Source organism: Morchella sextelata (assembly GCF_020137385.1).
Source record: "Morchella sextelata strain SCLS chromosome Unknown scls_11, whole genome shotgun sequence".
In the NCBI taxonomy this organism is placed as follows: domain Eukaryota; kingdom Fungi; phylum Ascomycota; class Pezizomycetes; order Pezizales; family Morchellaceae; genus Morchella; species Morchella sextelata.
The window spans coordinates 772,880-797,092 of record NW_025408626.1 but is presented as its reverse complement, the minus strand read 5'-3'; the positions used below and the strand labels follow the sequence as shown (position 1 = coordinate 797,092).

The 24,213-nt window shown below is 44.8% G+C and overlaps 4 protein-coding genes across 4 annotated transcripts; 2 read left to right on the top strand and 2 right to left on the bottom strand.

The window, feature by feature from the left end:
* Window positions 1–2,458: 2,458 nt before the first annotated feature.
* Window positions 2,459–3,692, bottom strand: H6S33_001635 (uncharacterized protein; the record flags this gene model as incomplete). Its single annotated transcript, XM_044832984.1, has 2 exons — window positions 2,459–3,242; window positions 3,313–3,692. 2 exons carry the CDS (start codon window positions 3,690–3,692, stop codon window positions 2,459–2,461), a joined length of 1,164 nt encoding a protein of 387 aa, XP_044693696.1.
* Window positions 3,693–9,047: 5,355 nt separating this feature from the next.
* On the bottom strand, window positions 9,048–9,837 carry H6S33_001634 (uncharacterized protein; the record flags this gene model as incomplete). Its single annotated transcript, XM_044832983.1, has 3 exons — window positions 9,048–9,124; window positions 9,183–9,358; window positions 9,416–9,837. The coding sequence occupies 3 exons, from the start codon at window positions 9,835–9,837 to the stop codon at window positions 9,048–9,050; spliced, it is 675 nt and encodes a 224-aa protein (XP_044693695.1).
* Window positions 9,838–14,362: 4,525 nt separating this feature from the next.
* Window positions 14,363–15,867, top strand: H6S33_001633 (uncharacterized protein; the record flags this gene model as incomplete). Its single annotated transcript, XM_044832982.1, has 3 exons — window positions 14,363–14,569; window positions 14,736–15,376; window positions 15,705–15,867. The coding sequence occupies 3 exons, from the start codon at window positions 14,363–14,365 to the stop codon at window positions 15,865–15,867; spliced, it is 1,011 nt and encodes a 336-aa protein (XP_044693694.1).
* A 3,307-nt stretch (window positions 15,868–19,174) lies between these two features.
* On the top strand, window positions 19,175–21,708 carry H6S33_001632 (uncharacterized protein; the record flags this gene model as incomplete). The annotated part of the gene is made up of 6 exons (XM_044832981.1): window positions 19,175–19,197; window positions 19,368–19,393; window positions 19,464–19,528; window positions 19,587–20,828; window positions 20,885–21,474; window positions 21,555–21,708. The coding sequence occupies 6 exons, from the start codon at window positions 19,175–19,177 to the stop codon at window positions 21,706–21,708; spliced, it is 2,100 nt and encodes a 699-aa protein (XP_044693693.1).
* Between the last annotated feature and the right edge of the window lie 2,505 nt (window positions 21,709–24,213).

Sequence of the window (24,213 nt, the reverse complement as noted above, 5' to 3'; positions counted from 1 at the left end):
ATCCACAGATTACAGATTCCTCTCGCTCGGCTCTCTCTTACCGAACCGATCCAAACTCTCTCTTCCCTCCCTCCTTCGCGGGGATCTCTCCGACTGCCTACAAGGGTGCTGGCAAAAAAAAAAAAAACACAAATAAACTTCCGAGCCCACCTGCACGATACCTAGAAGCTGCAATAGAAGGGCTCTGCTATAGCTCAGGACTGTGGTGCTGGCTCGGCGGGCGGGGATTAACCGAGACGGATGCACTGGCCGGGTGTTCCTGAAGACTGCCCGGGAAGGCTAGAGCCTTCGGAGTTCCCCTATTGACTATATACATGGCTGCCTGGGAGTCACGAGATGCTCTACTACATGTACCTACATGTAGTTTTGAAAGCTCTACTGGGCACTTGTGCTACAGTCTACTACTGCTAGCTGGCTAGAGAACCTCTCTATTTGAAACGCCCGCAATATCACAGAGGGCGAAACGGCGTATTTCGTCTACATCCACCAACTAACTAACTAACTCATGGGCGGATAAATCGCCTCTCACCCTTAACTAGACCTCAAAAACCGGATCCGTTAAAAGATGCAGTGTTCAGATGTAAGGCAGACTAGACTCCAGCGACAACCCAACCCTAGCCCTGCTAGCTTCGATCCTGGTCTTGGAGGTAGTACGCTATAAATCGCGTGGCTCCCAGATGCAGACATACATGTAGCTATAGCTCTCTTCCTCGCTACCTGCTTTCCTACTTTCCTACTTTCCTACCTTCCTAGATATAAATCTCATGGAAGCGAGCAATCACTAATCACCCGCATGGCCACCCCACCGCACACCGCCGCTGAATTCACCAAAGCTTCCTCTCCTCTTTCCACTTTATATACCCTACGTCCCTGCCCTATATCATACTTCAATAATACCTGCCTACCCTAAATATACCCGGCACTGGCCAAAGAAAGAAACAACCTCCACACACATCAGAGGCGAAAGCAAAGTCGCGGGTATAAATATACCCGGAGGCCTGCGGTATGCGGCCGGGTGCCCGAGCATTCCTCCGCCCGCTTGCAGACAGAGATTTGGGAGCTTGTAGGTGCATGGGTACCGGCATCTGGGTATGTACATGTATCTACATGTAGCTTGATACTAGAGGATGATGCGGCGGGCGGTATACCCTCCCCCCTCCCTCCCTGCTGCGCAAAATTAGATTGTTCTTCGTGGTGAAGACTTGCGGGCGCGGTGTGGCGGGCTGCGAGTGTTGTTAGCTCAGCACTGGTTGGGGACTCGGTTTGTTTCTGGCTGGCCGAAGGTTAGGGACACTCTGTCTTGACAGACCTGGCCTGAATGTATATGCGTATAAGCAGCGCACTAGCACTACTCAGACCACAAGGCGAGTATAAAGCGCCCATCAAAGCTACATATAGCCAGCCAGCCACGACCGTATGGTTATGAACAGACAACTTCTGCGTTGGTGTACGTTCGAGCCACACAAGGCACAACAGCCGGCAGATTCTCCCACAGTGGCCATGGACCGTGGTAGGCTGCTATAGATCACCTAGATAATGGGACTAAGTCCAGATCGTAATGGTGCCAAGGCACCCATCCAGACAAACCAAGTACCCGTTAAATCTTTTCCCAAGACCAGAGTTTAGCCTATCCCCCAAAAAAATTCGTTAGTCATTAGCCAGTAGGTACGATGTATGTGGTAGCACGACGTAAAACTTTAAGACAAGGGACTGGTCTACTATTATAATATTCCCCACCAATAGTTGCGGTTTATATACCTACTAGTATGGCTGCCAAGAGCTTGGTGGAATAGTGGCTACATTATATAGCCAAGGCTCTTATACTTGGAGATAGTACCAAGCCATGAGGTTGGACGTTGGTGGCGAGTGATAGTTGGTGATGTGGTATTTGCGGTTTGCGGCGTTGGTATTAGAGACTGCGGAGTGGCGTGGGGTATATTGAGGGGCGTGTGGTTTGTGCTTTTCTTATGGATAATTGTCTTGAGAGAGAAGTGGTGATGGAGAAATTTCGAAAGGGTGAGAATGATCAGGCGGTACTAGTAGAAATGTACACATAAGGGTTATGGTCAGTTAAGGACATGTAACCAACTAGAAAACGGGACTATAAGAAAAGGACAAGAACACACTACATGTGGTTAACAATATATAGGACATGAGGGACTACCTCTCTTATCAACCAGTCAAACTATTATTTTCGCTATTCAGAAACCTACTTGTACCTTCAGCATAAACATTACTCGACCACGGTCACATCAATTTGTTAGCAGGTTTCGAGTCATCAATGGCCATCAAATCACTTATAAAGAAAGAAGGCCGAGGCGCCAAGTAAAAAGATCTAGGACCAAACTCGATTGGTATTTAAATATCGTACATGCTCCCCCTCTAGCTCCCCACCTCTCTCACACCACCCCTCCATATAAACTATGTATTAAACAAAAAAATAAGTACAAGAAATAACTTAGTTTCCGATATTTCCAATACCCGCGTTCGACTTGACGCTTGAGGCCACACTCGACGCAGCAGTAGCAGCCTGCACATTCTTCCCTGAGAAGTTGGTCAGCGCCTTTGTGTTGGTGTAATCTGCGAAGGCTCCACTGTTCGAGATGCTGTTAACCACACAAGCACGTCCAAGGGTCGCAGTGCAGCTAGAGGTGTACGATGATGAAGGAACGTTGAAGATCTGTCCCCCAGCAGTGGCACTCGCAGTGGTAATCGGGGTGGTGACACCATCATAGACGTTACCCTCAATCAGGACATTCGCACCAGTCCCGATATCGAATGAGTGACCAAGCATGTTGTAGAAGTAGTTGTTGACAGCATGGAAGAGGATGTTCGACTCCGTCGCGCCACCAACCTTTGGTGCACGGCCTGAGCAATCGTGGACATAGTTACCCGCAAAGGTAACCAAGTCACTAGCACCATAGAAGAGCATCGTCCAGTAGTGGTTTCCGTTGCAGGTCGCGGACCAGCTGGTCTGGCCGTCGAACTCATTGTTGGAGATGGTGAGGCGCCCAGCTTGGTCGTATCCCGTGACGATCATCTGGCGGCCGATGAGCGAGAACTTGCAGTGGTCGATCCAGATGAGGTCAGTGCCGGCGAGGGTGATTGCGTCTCCACCCCAGATGTACTCGGGGTTGAGCTCGGTGATGTGCACGTTCTGGATGATGACGTTGGTCTCGCCGTTGGCGACCCTGAGACCCTTTCCACGGATGACACCGGCGCTGCCAACTCCGACAATGGACCTGTGGGAGGTGTGTGTTAGTTATTTGTTTATGGTATTGTGATTCTGGGATATTGGGGGTGGGGGCTTACTTGTTGCTCTTGACATCAATGTAGCCGGTACCAGCGACATCGTAGGTGACCGAGACAGTGGGGTATCCACCGCTGGTACACCAGTCTGCGCCGTTGATTGCGTCCTGGCCACCGTCGTTGGGGCAGGTGTTGCTGGATGGACGGCATCCGCTCTCAGTGGTAGTTCCCTCGGAGCCAATAAAGTTGAACTCCTTGTTCAGCATGATAACACGAGCGGAGGAGTCGGTCAAGTAGCTCTTGAGCTCCGCAATGGTGGTTGGGTAGACGGGGGTAGCAGTTCCACCTCCCGTCACGCCCTTTGCGAAACCGGTCGCTGAGCCAACAACCTGTGCGAGCGAGGCCGCAGGGAGGAGGGCAAAGATGAAGATCTTGGAAAGCATGGTGAATATAGGTAAATGATTGGACTGTCCCAGACTGTCTCTTTTGGAAGTGAAGTATAGAAAGAGTGAATAAAAGAGAGAGAAAAGGGACTGACTGACTACTGACTTGCAGAGAATGAGAAGGATGAGGAACAAAAAAAAAGAAGCGGATTTGCGCTGTTACTTATGCATCTTTCTCAGAAGCGTGGTGCCCCACAATCGCAATATCGAGAACATCATGATATCCACGGTTCCTCTAGCTGCAGGTGCTAGTAAGTATCTACAATCCCCAATATCAGTGTTGTTTATTTGGTACGTACCCGGCAAAATGTTCTCAAAGCGGTAAGGGAGTGTTGCCGGCGCCATGGGTTGGTTAATGTAAAGGCAGTGAGCCAGGAACGATGTTTTCGGTTAATTAAGACGCATGGGGTACGTATTTTGACAGGTATCCCTGCTGCTGTCCTTGGCCTCTCAATTTCCCGTGCCCTGTACCTTCGAGAACTGGTGGGAATTGTTTTTCGTTTTATTTTTTTCTCCGGTAGGGTGACTGGGGGAGAGACTAGAGTTTCGCATTTAGACCCGACAGCGCGCGTAGCGGCGAAGGGAGGTCATGGAGAATCACTCGCTTCGGGAAAAGCCGAAAAGTCGCCCCCAACTCCGTCAAGCTAGCTGGTTTTCCTTGAGGGAATGTTCGCTTAGGACTCGATCACGTCAAACCCAGTCAATGTGTGGACAATCGGTGGAGCTTGTTCTCTGTCGATTCTTTGTGGATAACACAGGAAACCAGAACTGACATTAGAACATTCCATTCACAGGGTTATTCAGTTAGCTAACTACTTACTTTCTATTCACATTTCATAAGTCTAGATATCGAGCATCATCAGTACCAGAGGTAGCAGTAAACAGAAAAAAAAAATGCTTTCCTTCTCTGCACAGCTCGCCATGCAAGCCACCAGCAAGGTCCCGTACCAGAAATATTACAAATTAGTAGCTTCCCAAACCATGCTAGCCCGGTTTCGGGACGTTCCCTCCCGGAAACAAGCTTAACTTGGCAACAACCCACGTTGCTGCAGCCTACCAGCCGTTGACAGTCAGTGCGCTAGGCCAGGCAGCACTAGCTTGTACTCTACTCTAGAGTACTCGGTGACAACTCCTTACTGGAATCAGCCCCTTTACTCTTGACGCCTGCGGTTCTTCCATCGAGTAATTCTAGTCTAACTACTATCCACATACCTCGCAAGCGCGATTCTGTACTGTCGATGTTTCATCTCTAATGACAGACAGTTCAGATCACACGAGTACCAGCTAGCCGGGCCCTCTTCGCGCCCTGTGGTGTCGAGTCGGTGCTAGCTGGCTACTGACCCAACGTTAATCCTTAAGGATTCATCAATATTAGTTTACTACATATACTGCACTTTGGCACACCCTATATGGACTGCTTCTAAGACTGTTCTATCGCTTTGACAAATCACTTAACCTCGGGGAAAGGAAGAAAAGAAGCAGCAATAAAGAAAGTAGAAAAGCATACGTATACGTGCGCGGATTTCCTTGATCGACGTCCTTATACTCTACCTAGATATAGTAGCCATCATATACTGGCAGAAAAATTCCAGTCACAAGACCAGCTGACAGATGCCGGCGGGGGGGCAAACTACTATATCTGGGCTCTATATATTCCTACATCCAAACAAAAATTCAAAATGAGCGTATTATATAGGAGTGGGTCGTAAGCAGGCCTCAACAAGACGGATGATCATTGACGAAACAAGAACCGACCAGTGTGTGCAAGGTACGCACGTACTTGAAACAAAAGACTATCTGCAAATACCCGACAAAACCGGCCATGATCAGCTCATTCATTCCGGATCATTTCCCCGCCATCGACCACCGAATGTTGAGCTATGCGTTGAGTACCTAGAGTAGAGTAGGCGGCCATGGTAGTGTAAATTACATACTTGGGTTGAGGTCCGTTATTTACTCAAAAAACACATCTGAGTGTGAATACCTTAGTAGTATAAAAACGTAACAACAAAGGCCTTCTGTCCGAACAATATATATTCCGTATCGGGCCCGTTCTTTCCTTCCTGATGGTGTTTCCCGAGCCGAGGCTATCCGCACGGGCCGGTCAAAGCGAACAACTCTATATTGCGCGCAGTACAAGGAACTCCGTTAGCTGGCTACAATTAATACTCATGTAGAGATCTCAAACTTCCTTGCACAACTATATGTATATAATTCAAGCTTATAGTCAATGTTGCTAGGATCGATCTATATATTCAGTGCACTAGTAATATTGCTGCAGCTTCTGATCCCGAAAGGATTCGTAAGCTCTATTTAATTCGACAGATGCGGCCATCCTTGTACATGTACAATTAATTGTATAAGGCTATATAGTAGAAGCGGGCTTTGCAGCGGGCAATTGGAAATGGAGGTGTAGGTGTAGGTCTGTGTATCTGTGTCTATTTTGTTAGGAGCTCGAGGAATGTTCATATCAAGTACGGGCTTCTGGACGTACGTTCAAACTTGACGTGGCAAGATCGATTATATCAGTGATTCCGTGCTTTCCTTCCTGATACTAAAGCTGCACGACTAATCTAAATCCTTTAGACTCCCGAAGAAAATGATCAAAGGACATTTGACCATCTTGCCTCCTGTTGATACCAGTTCAAGTATCTACAATATATTAGTATTTTGACAACATTTAGCACCTAACCACCTACACTCTCCCCTCCACCTCTCTCTCCACCTCTCTCTCCCCCCCCCCCCCCCCCCCCGGTATAGTCTCGACAGTCCGGAGGAACGCCCTATGACAACAACACCCAGTCCAAAACTAACGGATTCGAAGAAACGAGTACCTACACAAGTTTTCAGAATCACGCCGTGTTCACCCGAGAGCCCGGATCAATAGGCCGGCTTCAGACTTTACACCAAATCTAGAATTCGATACCGAGAGGCCAGTCCTACCCGGAGTAAACATACCCTTTATCAGCCGGTAGACACCAAAGATGGTGATTCTAAACCCCTAGGCCTAGGTATAACTAGGACAACTAAAAGGCTACGTGTGGTGAAGTGTAGCGGGCCTTTCTAAACCCGAGAAACCGATACTCATGCTCAACCATCTGCCCTGGTTCGGTAATGATGTCTCTATCACGTCCGATGGTCTGAGCTGCATACATAGGCATCTCAGATGATCGAGTACTTAACCGTCATGAATTGGGTCGGAGTTATGATACTTACTGGCAGATCATCAGACGACATCTATGAGAGACATATACAATACCAGGCCTTCACTTCATCATGCCTCAGGCCGAGATCCACTGGTGGTGCTACGGAGTTAGCAAACATTCGAAGGCACCTAGCAGACGTGTACAATCCATGGGCTTAGACGTACGTATATGCAAAACGATCTCTGTGAGATCGGGATTGAAGCGGCTGAGCATATGGAAGACCTGGATGCATAATTCGATTCCTGGTGGCTCTCTTTGTTAATTGTTATGGTTGGGTTGTCCTTGTGATAGACAATTACAAGTGGACATAAAACCTTATAGGAAGTATCTAATGAGATAGCGCATAGCGTCGATTTGGTATAGCATGAGGTTTGGGAAGCTAGCCTGGTAGTAGTAAGATCATGTTCTGTGGCCGGTCGACGCGGACTAATCACGCCCGGCTAGCGTGATTTACTTTCTAATAGTTCCATCTTCAATAGCACGTTAGCCTATTACACCATTGGCCGCTGGAAGCTGCAATACTTAACCACAAGAAGGTGTTATGTAGTCTCGTGCCCAGCCTGTGTTTGCTTGATGTGTCTGCACGCAGTGCGACAACAAAACAGTCTGGGAACGAGACTAGGTGTTATGTATAATACAAGAAAAGGATATAGAATAGTGCGGCGGACTGTACCTTTGCGTATACACAATGCCCTACCCTGCCCTACCAAGGGGGCTCGAGGAGATGAGCTCAAATTTAAGTCTACCATAGAAATAGACATGCCCTGGTAGTGTAGTGGTTAACATACCAGAAACTCAGCACGTAGGTTTAGAGCTGTGAGGAGATCTTGGGTTCGAATCCCAATCGGGGCAATATCAATTCTTTTTTTTGTCACCGGCTTCTTTTTCGTCCTGGGGTTAGGCCGAAATCATGATATATAGATGTCAACAGCTAGCGGAAACTACCAATTTAAAACTGGTTGAGTATTCTATCAGAACCCTCCGGCGATAGCCGATTTGAAGCTATGTATGTGCCCATGTATGGTGGCCGGCATCTAAAGGGATACATGTTACTGCGACCACACAATTTAGTAACATAAACCATTGACAAGGGTATGACTTCCATCTTATAGATACCAGGGAGCAATATTGGCCAGGTAGATATACTCTCGTTGACAAATATCGAGTGATATATCATGAAGCTAATACTCACACCACCGCCGGAAGGAGGGTCCCACGCGGTAGAAAGTAAAGAAAAAATGATTTATTACATGTAGTTACATAACCGTGACTCCTGAATGACGGGCCCGTGATAGCGGTCCTACAAATGCATGTGAAACCTCACGGGTGGTCATATAATTAATGAATTATCAATCACGGGTGGTCATAAAGAGTCACTCGTCCTTACATCACATCATAACTATGTAATTGATAGCACCCACCACGGGAAAAAATATGCTTCCGGTCATAACATGTCCCATATATATACTGCATCCTATATTAAATCGTAACAGACAAAACCCTGCTCCAAAGATAAATAAAGTGGGTGAGGCCGTGTGAAAAATCAAAAATTCGCCGTTTCAATTTGACATGAAAAACGCATACAAAGGGGGAACCAAACCCGGGGCGAAAAGGTTCAAAAACAAGTCTAGTATCGGACATCGGAGGATCTAGATTTGATCAAAAGCGATATCGGAGAAGAAAAACATGAAGTCGCAACAGAGCAATATTACAAAACAACTGTGGCAGAACAAAAATGCTCTCAAAACGGTCACCTCGAAAGGTACCGGCAACTGGAAGGACCACAGAGGACTAGGGAAAAGGAACAAAAGACCTGAGAGAGGTGATGCAGTTGATTACACCATAATCCTAACTCCAAACAGAAAAAAGCAAGCCCGAGCGAAGAGGACGAAGCATGAACATCGATTAGATGACCACTTCTTCGACCACAAAAGACAAACATCCATAAATGATAAAGACCCAGCACCTGCCTGTAGCTACTCCGTTCCCAGATATAAAACAATAAAAACAGGGGCTGTTAAAGAGAGTTAAGTAGTAGTGCGAGACGAAAAAAAACAGCACACTTTAATAAATGAACATGAACGTACTAGAACTTGGGGGAGTATAAATGAAGTTATAAAAATTGACTTCAATAGAAGCATCAGCAAAATTAATGTTGCTCTTGCCCGAACTGCGAGTTATAGATGATAGGATTCCGCATCAAGGTCCTGCTGACGGGCGATGAAGCTATTTCAAAAGTCAGAACCAATAGGCCGAAGAAATCATCGAGGGAGAGGCGACATACGAAATGGAATTCTCCCAAACTCGTGACTAAGGGGACTTCTGGTGTTCTCATCTCGTCCACTATCTTTGCTACTGGATGCATCACTCAACTGTCTTCTATGGTGGTCAAAAGCTCTTGGTTGCGGCTTATTGTTACGAATAATCTTGTATAGTTCATCGAGGACATCTTTTGAAGGACTATGACTCATATGTTAATACCCCTCTAAACGAACTGCTTTCAAATGGGAGACGAACCTATACAACTGTACCGGTTGAAGGTCCCCCGCCGCACCATTATTGCTTCCCTCTCCGTCGTCGACCCTCACTTGTATCTCACTGGTTTCTCCCCCTGCAAGTCTCGAGTCCGTCAATACCAGCGACTTCATCCCTCCGGCTGCACTAGAGCTTCTGCGTTGCTGTTTCGGGCTCGGAGTGCGCATTTGATTTCCAGAAGAGCTTTCAAGCGCCACTAGTGGGCGTGGGCGAAAGAGCTGGGGAATGCGCATAGGGCGGGGAGCGAACACTGGAGAGGGTTGCGGGCCAGGTGAGGAAGGTGGCGAAGCCATTGTTGCCATCTTAGGAGAGCTTTGAGGAGAGTCGAGATGGATAGTTGGAGGTGCGACAGTCACAACAGTGGGAACAGGAGTAGGTGAAGAAGGTGGCGATGTTGAAGACATTATCTTCTAGTTGTTGGAATTGTGGGGGAGATTGCGGTCCAGGAACTATGTATTTTGTGGGGTGTGTGGGATGTGGGAGGTGGATTTGACGAGGTTTTTGTGGAGAAAGCTAGCAAGTGCAAAGATCGGAAGAGGAGGGGAGGTTTCCGTTAAATGCGTTTCAGTGTATGGCTTGGGAGGGATGTCGAGGTTTAAGTTCGGTGACGGGGTGGTGGGTGTGAAAGAGGCTGAGTTGGCGTTGTCACTGGGGTTGAGCTCTAAAGAAAGAGTGAGCTGGCTTATGTGTAGACGCTTCAATCGAGATGGCCCTGGGTCTTGGATAGATAAGCAAGAAGCAGAGCAAAAGGTAAGGCTTGACAACGGCAGCCACACGAAAGCAAGGTTACAGAAGGCAGGCAGGTAAGGCAGGCAGGCGGGCGGATGGGGAACGACTGGCGATATGTGAAAGCTCTAGGGGAAATGAAGCGAGTATTCTGGGGGTGAGAGAGAGAAGGGGCACCGAATGGGTGGTCACTGGTACTAATACTCTATCAGAATCTGCAGCCCCGGAGGAAAGAAAACGAATGGAAGGGAAAGGAGAAGGAGAAGGCACGCGAGTCCCGGTAGATCGGTCACGTGCAAATGCGGTCATACACCTCCAACATTTCGGGATAGTAGATGTACCCAAGTGGTTAGAGGTACATGCATACCATAACTCAGGGCTATCACCTGCATCACCTACAAAAAGATAGGTATTCTGACAGGAACCTTTCGATAAATTTGTTCAAAGTAATCTCCACCACGGATCAATCGTTTTCTTTTTCTCGAGTTTCAATTGCTTCAACTTCTCTCGCATGCACCCGATAAGAACACTCGCATACCCGCCCGCAGGTACGATGTGATAGCTCACCTCATGCTCACTTTCCGGAACCTGGAAAGAATAGCCAAGGTGACACTGCAGATCATACTCTGACAATTTATTGGTGTGTAATCATGATATATTCCTTTCATCATGATCACTCCTAATTAGCGACAAGCGCAGACGAGTGAGATTCCATGTTACAGGCATTCATTATATACTCTGGAGTATGATATATATGTGCGTTAATTTAGACATATGTACATCATATACTACATGTAGTTCATATACTACATGTAGTTCATATACTACATGTAGTTCATACTCTACCTATATGTGCTATCCCCAGGCTTTTGTCACAGCTTTCTCCAGGTATATCAAGGCACCGCGTCGAGACGATATATATACTCCAACTCTCTATTCATCAGATAAATGGACCGTTTTGATTCGATTATACATAATATTGATGTACGTGTAATCACTCATATTTTGTGAAACTACATGTAGATGTAGTGTCGCACCAGAATTACAAAGTTTCAAAGACTTAAGCTTGGTATGGGTCAATTACTAGTATCATATCCCAGTACCAAATGTTACCAAACTGGGTTCTGAAGGCACATGTAAGCGCCACAAACCGTGGGTTCCAATGGGTCAGTAGAACCACTGGGATTCAACGTATTGAAATACTACTAGCACCTGTTATAAATTAAGGTATGGAATTTAGGATAGTAAGTAAAATATTAGAGCGGTATGGAGCCAATAAGGAAATTACCTAACCGCCGTTTTTCTTAACAATGCTTGATCTGGTCAGTGGATTCCTAGGTTTCCAAATCGATTTCTTGATATTGTAGAAACTACGGTAACAAAAGAGGGTGTGGATTAATCCCTATGTGCTGTATTCATGTTAATATAATGCGCTACTAGTAACACAGCAATAATACACTATTGGTACAGTATTCTTCTTAAAATGTCAGTGTAATTTCAGATCCTTCACTAGATCCCGTAGTACTATGGCAGTGTTATCACTCTGTTCTCTCGTACTATATATAGCTTATTGCTTATTGCCAATTGTAAGAGAAATTAATGGCGATCGATAATTGCGGTATATCAGCTACGTTTGCTACACTGGCGCAGGCTTGTATGTTCATGCAGGTATCACCTCTCGCAAAAGGGCTTCCTACTGGCCATGGGACAATTTATACAAACCTAATTAAGTCAACTTGCGTTCCGTAGTTCTGTTCCTACTCGGTGTCCGCAAACGTAGGGTTAGGTTTCTCTTTCAGAGTTTAGACACCGATCATGGAAAATCACTCGGGATCGGTCACGTCCAGCATACATACATTCAGCCTTGTAGGATGACCCTAGCTTTACTTACGCACAGATGAAGAGAATCTTTCTCAAAGTCCATGTATCTATATATTACACTCCAATGTCGATATATTCTTTAAGGGCCTTCCTAGATCCTAACTTACGGAAACGTACAGATATAAGGGAGTGCAGCTCGAAGGTAGACAAAGACGTACCCCTTAAGCTTAAGCTTCTAAGAAGTCGACTTTCAAGTTCCGAGACAGCCTGTTCGGTAGGAAGAGCTAGGCGACCAATCCCTGTGAGCTTACTTACATGCTTGGTAGATCTGCAGGTCCTAAACCCTAATAGGACCGCCTATGGCTACATGAAGATATGTGCCTGATTACTAGTGAGTTTGTGGAAGGTGGGTTTGAACTTCTAGAAGGTTATTGGACTTCTTTCTCCTTTTCTTTCCCCTGCCTGACCAGCCACTCTAGATTTGGAAATCTTGGTTCTGATCCTTCCCCGGGCATCATCTCCGATGGCTCTGGGGCGGCTTGGATTCCCGCAAGTGCAACCTTAAATAGGAGACCGAGTCTTTGGTAAGATAGCCAATGAGATAAGAAGGCTTTGTTTATTATGGTTGAACTGAGAACAATGCATGTGATTCTTAATTCGGGGCTGTTAAAGCTAGGGGTCGAGTATGCAGACGTTATATGTCACGGCTCTAGTTGTGTTCCAGAAATAGCGCTTGGAAGAGGTTGATCATTGGCGAACCAATTGACGTCATGTGTGAGGGTTAAGGCAATGTATCCAAGCATAAGATTGTGGGGATTTGTAAATCAGGTAAATAACCGCCGGGAAGGGAGGCATGCAATACATTCTACTCTAGAGTTAGGCTCTAGATCTGTTATGTAGGGGTTTCTTCATGGTTCTCATTATTTCGGGTTACACAAACTTACAATGAAGATTGCAATTGAGATCTGACGTGTTGGTTGTAGCTTTCATCCACCTAGGCCTATTTGGTGCCTCCAGTTGGCATTTCCTTTGCCTTAGAGCATGAGGTAGAAGGATTCGATTCCATTCATTTTATTTCACTCTGCCAATGGTTTTGCAAATATTAGTTCGATCTCAATATAAATTAAAACATGTAGCTTATCTTCTCAGCCAGTTCCAATGATCTATCCGTCTAGAGATTAAAATTTTGACCATCAGGAGAAGTGCGCGAAATCGCAAACAAATTTCGGAATCGTGCGTCGCAACTGATGACATGTCCACAAGAGGAAACTCATTGCTTGCCATAATATTACTGGATGGTGATGTCCAATAGAGAGCTTGAGCGTTGCGGTCCAGATGAGCACCTGGATGTTGCCTTGTTGAGGACTATTACTTTTGCATAAGCTGCCTAAGACGTCCGGGTTACGGAGTCGACGCGGAACCGTTGTCGCGTCCAGCTGAGGCAGGGTTTGTGTAAACATGAAACAAGTTTCGTTACACACACCTCAGAACTTGTTTTGCTTGGAGGAAAGGAGAACATGTACCTCTCTACATGTGCATAGTATTTAGGTGAAGGGGTTTGCTAAACACAAGCAACTTGAGCAAGTATGGTGTGAGTTCATTCACCAACTAGATGTGCTCTACTAAACCTGCAGTATTTGACTTTTCTCCACTTCGTTTCTATCATTAACACATCGCCCCAGCGATATTACGACTTAAGCTTGATCAAAGAGAGAGGGAGAGAGACGAGGAGGACTTCTAAGCACTTTCTACTAAGAATAAGAACTCTACGCGCCTTTCTTTCGTAGCCCCTTGATTAGCGCGAAACCCGACAGCGCGGGAACGGACGGAAACGGGAGGGTCGGCTCTTCCCGATTATTAGCTGCTTGCTCGCTGGCTGGAGTGGACTTTGACGACGAGAGTTGGGAACTTAGGGAGGAGGTAATTTGGAGGTGGACCTACTCTTGCTTACTTGCCTTACCTGGACTTCCTAGGACTCTGACTTCCTAGCTTGGTGCCTACTTCGAGTAGCTTCGTTGCGGCTCTGAAGCTTAATTCCACGTCCAAACTCGTTCATCACATTTCCTGCCGGCCCTTTTTATTTTTTATTTTTATTTCCCGTTCTCTCTCTCTCCCTCCCTCCCCACACCCCCAGTTCCTATTCCTATTCACGAAGAAAGAAGAATAACAAGAAGACTCATATCTCTCCAGGAGAGGGGGGTTAGTGTGGTCTGATTTGTTATTCACTTTTGCTGGTTTCGATATCTTGCAACAGCTATACTTTTTAGCATCCACGCTACCCTACTTTACTTTGGAGGAGGTCCCACGTTTCGCTAGTCTGCTCTGGATCTCCCCTCTCCCTCTAGCTTGCCCCTCTCACCGTTGTCTTCTTCCCCCCCCTAAATGGCCTCCTCTGTCGATGGCGTTCTGGCCAGTATCGACCAAGTCCAGTCGTTGAGTCCCGACGACTTTACTCGCGTCATCGAGCACTGGAAAAGACATGCTGCTAAACTATGGGCCGGACCAATGCAGCAACAGCAGCTCCCTATGCACGGTCCAGTTCCACCACCTCAGTCGAGTGGTATCGGTGTTGGTGTGAGTGTTATTCAAGTAAGTGTTTTTTCCCCATTACACATATCTTATAGAGAATGAATTGCTTGTGAAGTTTCGTTTGTTTGCTTGTTAATTCAGGGGACTCGGTGGGGGGCTGGACGGAGGAAAACACAGTGATCGCGAGCGGGTTTGCTAACAACACTGTGTTTGCCACTCTCCATAGACATGCCAAAACGCACCCCCTACACCAGCTACGGAAAACAATGATCCTCCAATCATGCCGCCGTTCCCCATACCGGCTCCACTCGCGGTCCCTGGTCCACCTATAATCCATCCAAAGCCTAAACGCAAGCCGAAGACTGCTGTTTCAACACCACTTCGGAATGGCAACAACAACCCCAATAACGGCAACAATGGAATTATCAACCTTAACCCTAATCAACACATGAACGAACAGCCTCCGACACCATCTACAACTCCTTCGACTTGGAGTACTACAGCTCGGAAACGTCTAGACGCTAAAATGCTTTCACTGAAGGATCACACGGTCCCGCAGCCCAATGATGCTACGCTTCAGATTGCCATTGAGAAGTTGCGTTATTTTATTATTCGCGCACTGCATCCGAACCTGCGCGATATGAATAAAGGCGGCGACAACTCCTTAGGCCTGGTACTTCGCCGGCAGATGAACATTGATGGATATATGAATTGGCTTAGTATCTCATCGACGGAGGGAGATGAGGCGACAAGGAGGCTTGCACAAGTATGGTTCTTTTATAAAATGGCCGAAATACTTAACTCGTTCTGCGATGATGAGAAGCGACGGGGGGAGGGTGCGAACGACCAGGGGAGGTTACAGAGAGGGTATGATAAGCTGGTGGGTAAATTGACTTCCTTCTGTGACACACTATGGGTGGGATGTGATGGGACGAGACGATCTTTCTGAGGTTTCAGGGCTGATTTACTTGTCTTTTTATTAGATTCCCATATGTAAAAGAATATTAGATACCGACAATCGGCAGTACATCAGAAACTTGATATGTTCGAGTAAAAGGTTCAGACAGCTTTGTATTCATATGGTTGGAGTAGAACGGGCAGAGCTATTTGTGTTTTTCAAGGGTGAACTTACATTAACTGAGTATGATCCACCTCCTAATAAGAAGTTCACTACTAATAGGTTGTGAACAATTAGCCTGAAAGACATGACGGCATCAGCAGCTAAGATGGATGAAACAACAGCCATGCTTGATGCTGTTTTGGACGATTACTCTAGCTCCGTAGAGTCCATCAACGTTGGTGATGGAGATTTGACAGGTGTTAGGATAGATATGTGGAACGGAATATTGGAAATCTGACCGAAACAGCGATAAAAACTGTTTATTTTGGGGTCTTGGTATCTATTTTCTATAACCTTTTGGGCTATTTTTTATTTTTTATTCGCTTTCCTTTGGGTTAATATGAGTATCACCCTTCCCATCATGAGCGATGGGAAGAGATAATGTCTTTATTATTTATCAGGAGCCGGGTACAAGGGTGGGCAGTGGGACGGAGATGACTGATGGTAGTGATGGTAGTGATGGAACTGGATGAGGAAAACATGCAAAGAAGGGGGAAACCTTTGGAGTGTAATTTTTATTGTTTCCCCTTTTCAACTGTTAGAACCGGCGTTTGTCTTTAGCTTTTGGGTATGGCGAAAACCGTCCTTATGTTCCTAGCTCTAGCTGGCGGCTCTTAATTATTCGTTAATGGACTGTGGATATAACAATGTTATTGGATTTCTTTTCTGGAAAGGAAGGTAGTGAAGTAATCCGTTCCTAGGAAATGATTGTTTATCGGTGTTCTAGAAGGTATGGGCCGGCCGGCCAGGTTTATCATCCCGCTGTTTACCACATAATATGTACGTACAATTTTTCTCAGCGAGCACTGTAGCATGAAGCTGACACCCTTTTTTATTGATGGTATTATAGGGCTTAATCTCAGTTCACAAAAGACGGAATCCCATTTTACTTTTAAACGGCACCATGGTTTTTGGTGAAAAATGACTTGGATACCACTCGGAAAAGGATTTGGACTCCGGTACCATTAATATTGAGTACCCATAAATGTCCACAATGTGAACTGCCATTGTTCACCAAAGCTTAAGGACAGCAAGAACTGTTGGTTCTCACAAAAAAGAAAGCGAGTGAATTGTTATCGTCCGCAAATACTTCCATATTAGGTGGATTTAATAAATTAGACTAAAACTCATTTTGCTGGCAGGTGTTCTGTGTTCTGAAAAATCGGCCACCTTCACATGAAAGCAGATATTGCCTCCTTGTAGGGCCTCTGGTTCCGGTACTACCCTTACTATCTCTTACTTATTTAGTTCTCTCTTTGCTGTCATTCCAATAGCTGTCTTCACTCGTTTGGGTCGCCATCTGTTCCCTTCCTCTCCGTTTGTTGAGGGGATTCAGCGTGTATTTATAGGCTTCCCCTTAGCATGTGTTGTATGTAAATAAATAAACTTAATCACTAACCCTAACTACTGGTGGGCAGCTTGCTGCATGCTAAGTAGGGGATTAGTACGAAACTAGTATATACCATTCAGGTGCCATGTCATACATGCCCTCAAGAAAGTAATAGGTCAGTGCAGTGATGCGCGATTCTCAAAGCCGAGCTATTAGAATCCTCTCCAGCATTCCATATCTCAAGCTTCATTATACGCGTCCTGAATCCCTTCTGGTCTTTGGATTTAATTCATTGAGACTTACATGTAGTAATGTTGATTTCTATTTCTAGGGAAGACAACTGTTTGAAGACGTGTGGACAGTCATCCTGTAGGTACTCTATTGCGCCGAACGAGGTGAATTAGTGTTATGGAGATAAGAGCTTGTATTGCTCTCTGATTGGCTACTCAATCTGGACCAACAACCCTAACCCAAAATAATATCAATATTCCAAATATCATAATAGAGTCTTTTAGCTGCGCGAGTTGAATAGAAAGTCGAGCAGGTTGGACAGAAAGTCTAGCTGTTTTCGGAAGAGACTTGCAGTCGTTCAACCAACAGGATGTGTAGGACTTTTTGTCGAAGTGCCCGACTTTCTGTCCAACTCTTGCAGCTAAAAGACTCTAATCGGATCACTAATATGAGACTGCGTAGCTGCCCCCCCTTACGAGCGAGTATCTCGCCAGCAATGCGAAATCCCGACTACAAGCTAGGAAGCACTTACTAGAACCAATCCAGGGCCTTCGTTCAGGGCATACGACTGCCCCCGGGCCCGTAAGATAGGGTCGGAGTACTTTAGGGATGTCGTGCCGAGTTCGATATCATGGTTGATACATGTAATTGATCTCCGAAGGTCTTCGATTAGCTGGTTTACGCTGATGTTTATATACCATAAGCGTAGTGCAGCTTGAGATATAAATACAGACGGGCTGCTGATTGTGATGCTGTTATATATGCCTGGAAGCTGCTGTATATAGATACAAGCGGAGTGCGGCCTCCGGCCGCCCAAATGTAGTGAGGAAATGAACCTAGGTGCGGGCGGTACTGCGCTGCGATAGTAATTTCTTAGATTATTGCTGTCATTCTGGATTATTGGGTCACCCAAACGTACAGGCACGCACTAAACCTCATCTCCATCTCTCCTTATAGGTAATCTGTGATAAATTAGCTCTAGCATGCACTCTAAGTCATTCAATGAGTAGCTTTAGTATGTACATGTAGTTCATGATAAAATGCTATCAGGGAAATTCGACTTTGATATATAAAAATATAGCTGTAGTTCTGTCAGTGTTTGTTCTTTTATATCTATCAATTGCAATAGCTACACGCCTTTTAATATAATGTCAGCTAGTTCCCTTCCATCTCGGGAGTAGTTCTTTGTCTAATGATACGCAACCAATATTAGAAATAGTACGCAACCAATAGAAAACGTTCCTGGTGACGATGAGGAAGACTATATAGTTTAGATACACTACTCTCTTCTCAGCCTGATTTTAGAGAACAAAAGAACCGGCTACAGGAAGCTAGCTGTTGAATCTCAACGGCATCTCTTCATTTTTGGCCTGAATTCCACCCTGAACTTAATTGGGTAGAATGCTTCTGGGTAACCTACTCTAAAGTACTTCACCCGGTCCTACTGCAAATATAGCCTAATAGCTTTAATTTGTGGTCAACAATACCTAGGAAAATTGGGTACGCTGAGCTGCATCATCTGGAACCGCAGCAGAAAGATAGAAAATGGATATATAAATGGAAGTACCTGGCAGAGCAACGCGCATATGCTCTACAGAAGCTATAGGGAAGTCAGTGATTGCGCCATTGAGAACCTTCAAAATTATTAGCTCAATCTTTATAATCTCTGTATAGAGTATACCATACTCAAATTGTATAAACATTATCAGTTTTTTGTGTCTAAAATTCCCTGCACAGCCTAATCGCTAAGATCTGACACCAGATTTGGACTCCCAATCGCCGAATACACCTTTAAAAATTCTAAAAGTGTTTATTGTAGTTGATCTTTGTACTCACCTACGATACTGGATATAGCCTTAATTTTATTAGTCGTTTTATATATAAAATATTAAATTTAGCGATGAATATTAGTTTCAGTTAAAATTGGAGGCCAGATCTGGATTTCTCGTATCTGACAACCTTTATAGCAACTTTCTACGCACTCATGATCAACGTTGTTGTTCAGTTGTGCGGTCCCTTTTTCATGATATCAATAATTCAGACGCCAGGCAGCCGTAACCCTAACCCCATACCCCATACCCCATGACGAAAAGTTGTACTGTCACCCGTCGGAAACCCCACAGTCGCTTATGACTTCGAGCCCCGACAAAGCACCCATCATTCTCTGTTGAGATTAGGCTTGTGAGGCCAATTTTGTTCATTAGTATGTCGTTTCCAGCCAATTTTGATTCTGTTATTGGGCATCTTACTCACTTCTTACTGGATTAGCTTAGACCGCCAAAATGCAGCGAATCATACCGGATCTGGAGGAAGAACCTTCGTTGATTCCACAAAAATGGTACTACACTCGTGAAAATTGTAATGACTATCGTATCATCGTTAGAAATCAAGGACAGGCCAATCAATCCCAAGAGATCGTCCCAAAAGCGACGTTCGACCTATACGAGAAGACCTTTATTAAACCAGAGCACCATACCACCTTTGAAGAACAGGGAAAGCTCGGCAAAGACTCAGAGGTATACAAAACGCCCACTGAATATGGACTTTTCAAGGGGCCGGAGTACTATACCACCCCCGAACAGGGCTCAGAGCGCCGTAGGTACTTAGCGGAGTATCATCATCAGGTCAGCAGAAAACTTCAAGCTTTGCTGGCGCAGCCGTTGTTAGAAGAAGCATCGCACCAATACCACTCTGATATCGATGAAGACTTGGCCATGATGAATACCATCCCTAAATATCAAGAGCAGGAAAAGCTCGCGTTCAAAGAGTCCTTAAAGACGCGCCAGGTCTTGGATGAAGTTTTGGAGACGCTTGCAGACCATGTCAACACTTCGGCAAGCCTTAGTGATTCAAAACCCATTAGTCAAGAGCAACCGCAGGTAAACCAGAAGACCTTAAATAAATCAATTTCCGGTTCAGATACCGACTCCAATTATACTTATATTACAGATTCCAGCTCCTCCATAGGGGCATCCTCCAATACGTCAGCACCATCTCTTCTCCCGCCGCAAAACCTGGAACGAGTAGAAAATGACATTGCTAGGGCTTTGTCTGGTATGACTGAGGTATCCACGATTATAAAAGAGGCATTTAAAGGGTTGAGTCAGACTAAATTCAATCGGCGACTAGCTGGGTCTCTGAGAGAGTTTTCAAAGAACATTAAGAAGTCACCATCTACGAAACAATTATTATCTCAGCAACAACTATCAGTTCTACGGGGTATAGGGAGTCGAGTTACATTGAAAAATATTGCTCTAAAGATTAAGGAGTCTTTGGAGTGTCCTGATGCCTCTGTAGTTGATGACACGGCTTTACGATCCAGATTAGTAAACAAGTTAGAGAGCTTTACACAAGGGGAGATTATTGATGATTACTTTCAGTCGTCAGAAGGGACTGCTTTTCAAAATGAATTTGATGAATTTGATGGGCCCATGCATATCGGAAGGTCCCCAGATCACGACGACTCTGATGAATCCTGGGAATCTAGCGATGATGATGAGGAAGACATCTCAGATGTAACAGGATATGATGAGCCGGTTCAAGGAATACTTGATTATTTGAAATCCGATGAGATACTCGAAATATTCAAAAACGCAGTGATTAAAAGGTTCCTACCGACTCGACGCAAAGATAAGCATGTAAGTTAACAAACTTCAGGTTCTGAAAAATATGCTCAGGGACTAAAATGAATAAGGGGATTAAAGGAAGAAACGTACACCAGGAAGGAGGAGCAACCGGAATCTTGGGGAATACAGAATCCGAACATAAACAACAAACTCCAGAATATATAAATGAAGGAGATGATTTTGATGACCAGGTTTCTCCAGGTGCATCGATACACCAACTTGGTAAAGAAATCGGTGTTCAAAGCGAGAACATACATTCATTTACTATGTCTTTAATGGACGAGGAAGTGCAGAAATTGGTTATCGAGAATAGTCTGATAGAATCCGGTGATGTCATTGAAGGAAAAGCGACGGCGTCTACAGAAACAGCTATTAGGATTCAAAATCCAGCACCGAAAAGTTCCAGTCTGAGATGTCTATCTCCTCAGCTCACTGAAGAATCGGAGTTTTCACAGGACCTTGTCGCATCACCTGTGCCAATGGGGAATGATGAACATCTATGGGCGACAAGATTTTCGGATGGGAAAACGCATATCAGCTTTGAAATCGCCCGCCGGTGGAATTTGTCTAATGAGATTAAAGGTTGGGTAGAGGAGTTTATTCGAGAACCGATAAATTGGTGGCCACTGAGCCATCGAAGACACTCGGTACCACATGGGTATGTGTATGTGAGATGGAAATGCGTAAGTAGATATCGTTTCGATTCTCAGTTAACATAGCTAAATGGTTTAATTACAGCGTTGTGGCAGAAGGATATCCAGTATCATCCGAAAAGAACGCATGCATCAATATCATATGTATCAGTGGCTTAGAACTCATAGCGGCGCTTCCTCATCTTCCAACAATAGGTCATCACCGGCATCAAAAGCTCCAGCTCCAGCACAACCTATAGCTAACCCAGTCAACCCCAATGCAGTGACCAACGAGGCCTTAGGGAATCCCACATCATCATCGATAGCAGTCTGTCCTGGAGCGACCTGCTCATTAACAACTAGACAAGGAGTCGGGATAAGGAGTCGGAATAAGCTTCTCATGTGGTGTATAAACTTGGGCTCAAAGGTTACGGTTGTTAGAGAGCTCGATATTACGCCGAGTGACAATGACGAAGCAATATTCCGGGGTCTTAGAACCGAATACTTAAAAGTCCGCAGCTGGAGGAGATGGTTTAGTCTTTACACCATTTCATATATAAAATTCGTTAAGGTATGGATGATACACGGAGGCCTGATATTATAGGGCGCCTTGTTTGACTGATTTATTATGTAGTTCAGACTTTATCGTCTCGATCATATGCGTGTCAGCTGTTATAAAAAAGAAGAGATTCCAACACCCAACCATCCATATTATGAGTACCGGCCTGAGTCAGTCGATGTGCCACCCGTTCCCCCCGAGGAGTTGATGCACTATTTTGAAAACCCATCATGTATTGGAACTACTTCGATGACAATCGATGTCTTGCCGAAGAAAGTAAATGGCAAGATGAGCCTGCAGGAGAAATACGGATGGGGACTACGTGCTTGTGAAGCACTGTCTTTCTTTCGGATCTTGATACTATTTCTTATTATTCAAGCCGGACCAATCGCTTTCTTTATATATTGGTTGAGGAAGCATCCCGGAGACCTTCAGAATGCCTCAGTTCCCCTGTTTCTTGCATTTGCTCTCATGGGAACTTTTATTGTTTTCCCTACTATAACTGAGGTAAGATTTTATGATATATGAGTTTCAATTTTGGCAGGCAATCGCTCAATCTAGCGGAAGGATTGGAGGCTGATAATATTCACGCGGATGATAAGTTCGTAGGGTGATATTACCAGGTGTCGGGAAACTCAAAACCGAGTTTTAGTGGGTATAATGGCATGATAACAGGGTAATACACATATAGGCACAAGTATACTAGAAGAAGTTGACAGGGCTATAGTTGTTGCAATCTTTCTTTATCTAGTGGAATATGAGTTTGGGGAGTCTTTTTTGTATGTGGTTTAGCGCATGTATGTCACACAATGTATGGAGGGAATTGTCATACGGGGTAAATTATGACGCTTGAGACCGGCTTGTACTTATTAAGTACTTCGTATACTGCGTTGTTCCTTAACCTTCATAGGCTCGTTCCCGTCTAACCCTGACGGAGGGACTGAGCATTACCTCTCCGAGGTTTAGTAAGATCTGGACTTTTTATTGTACCTATATACATGTATTTAGCGTTGGTAGAAGTAGTAGGAGGAGCGCTAGCTCAAATGTATTCAGACTCCAACCCGACTTCACTTCCAACGAATTTTAAGTACAGTCTGACCTGAATAATAAATATAGTACTCTCGTCCTAGTAAGCGCCTCAAAATCCGTCAGAAATGCTGCTTAAAGCTTGTATATATCTATAGATTTCTGGCTGGTGAAATGCGGATATGTAATTTTATTGATTCCGCAGCCTAGCGCGCGGAGGAAGCTGGCTGACCTCTGATCAAGTCAGAAATGCTCCAGACCATATATCTACGTTGTGATATAACCTTCCCACAAAATATCACTACATGTATTAAGGTATAGATAATATACGGTAAATAGGGCCGTTAGGAATCCGACGTCACCTTAGCTGGGGGTTGATATCAAGAGTGTACGTCAGGGCTTGAGGTACTTGCTTTGAGTAAAACAACCGCTCTGATTATATGTCATTAGAGCGTACATTACCGCCCGGATATGTAAAGATATAAGCCTCCAGTAACGATTTACTGTCAAATAATGCTTAATTAAGCGCTTTTTGACGAAAAAGGGTGGTATTAGTGTTAATTTGATATAAGGCTCTTTGCTGGGTAAGGGTTGATGCAAAATAAGCATATATATGGCTTATTTTATGAATAACTATTAAACTTAGATAATTATTATTAAATAGCTTAAGCCTTTATACTAGATCTCCCTTATTCATCACATAAGGCTTTTTTAAGGCTTGCCGATGAGTAAGGTTTATATAAGCCTTAAAAATTCGCATTATACTGGCCATATATTACTTCCAGCACCGGAATTTCAGTTCTCCCATGGCTCAGTGGGTAGCATGAGGTATATGCTACCTACAAGGCTCTGGGTTCAATCCCACGCCTTTTTGTTTTTTTTTAACAAAAGGAATATGTCATTATTTAAAAAATAAGCCTTAAGATCCAATAAGGCTTATTCCCAAATAAGCCTTAATCCGAAATAAGCCTTAAAAATTGACATAATCCTTATCAGAGATAATACTTATTTGTCTGAATTTACTACATTAGCGTCAGAACTGGTATTTCTATAAGGCTGATAGGCAGATGGAAAGTCTTATTTAAACCTTATATCTCAAATAAGCCTAAATTTGGACTGTTTTGGGCATAAGTGTGACCGTTGCTCAGGATTCCGCGTATATCACACTTTATTAAGGCTT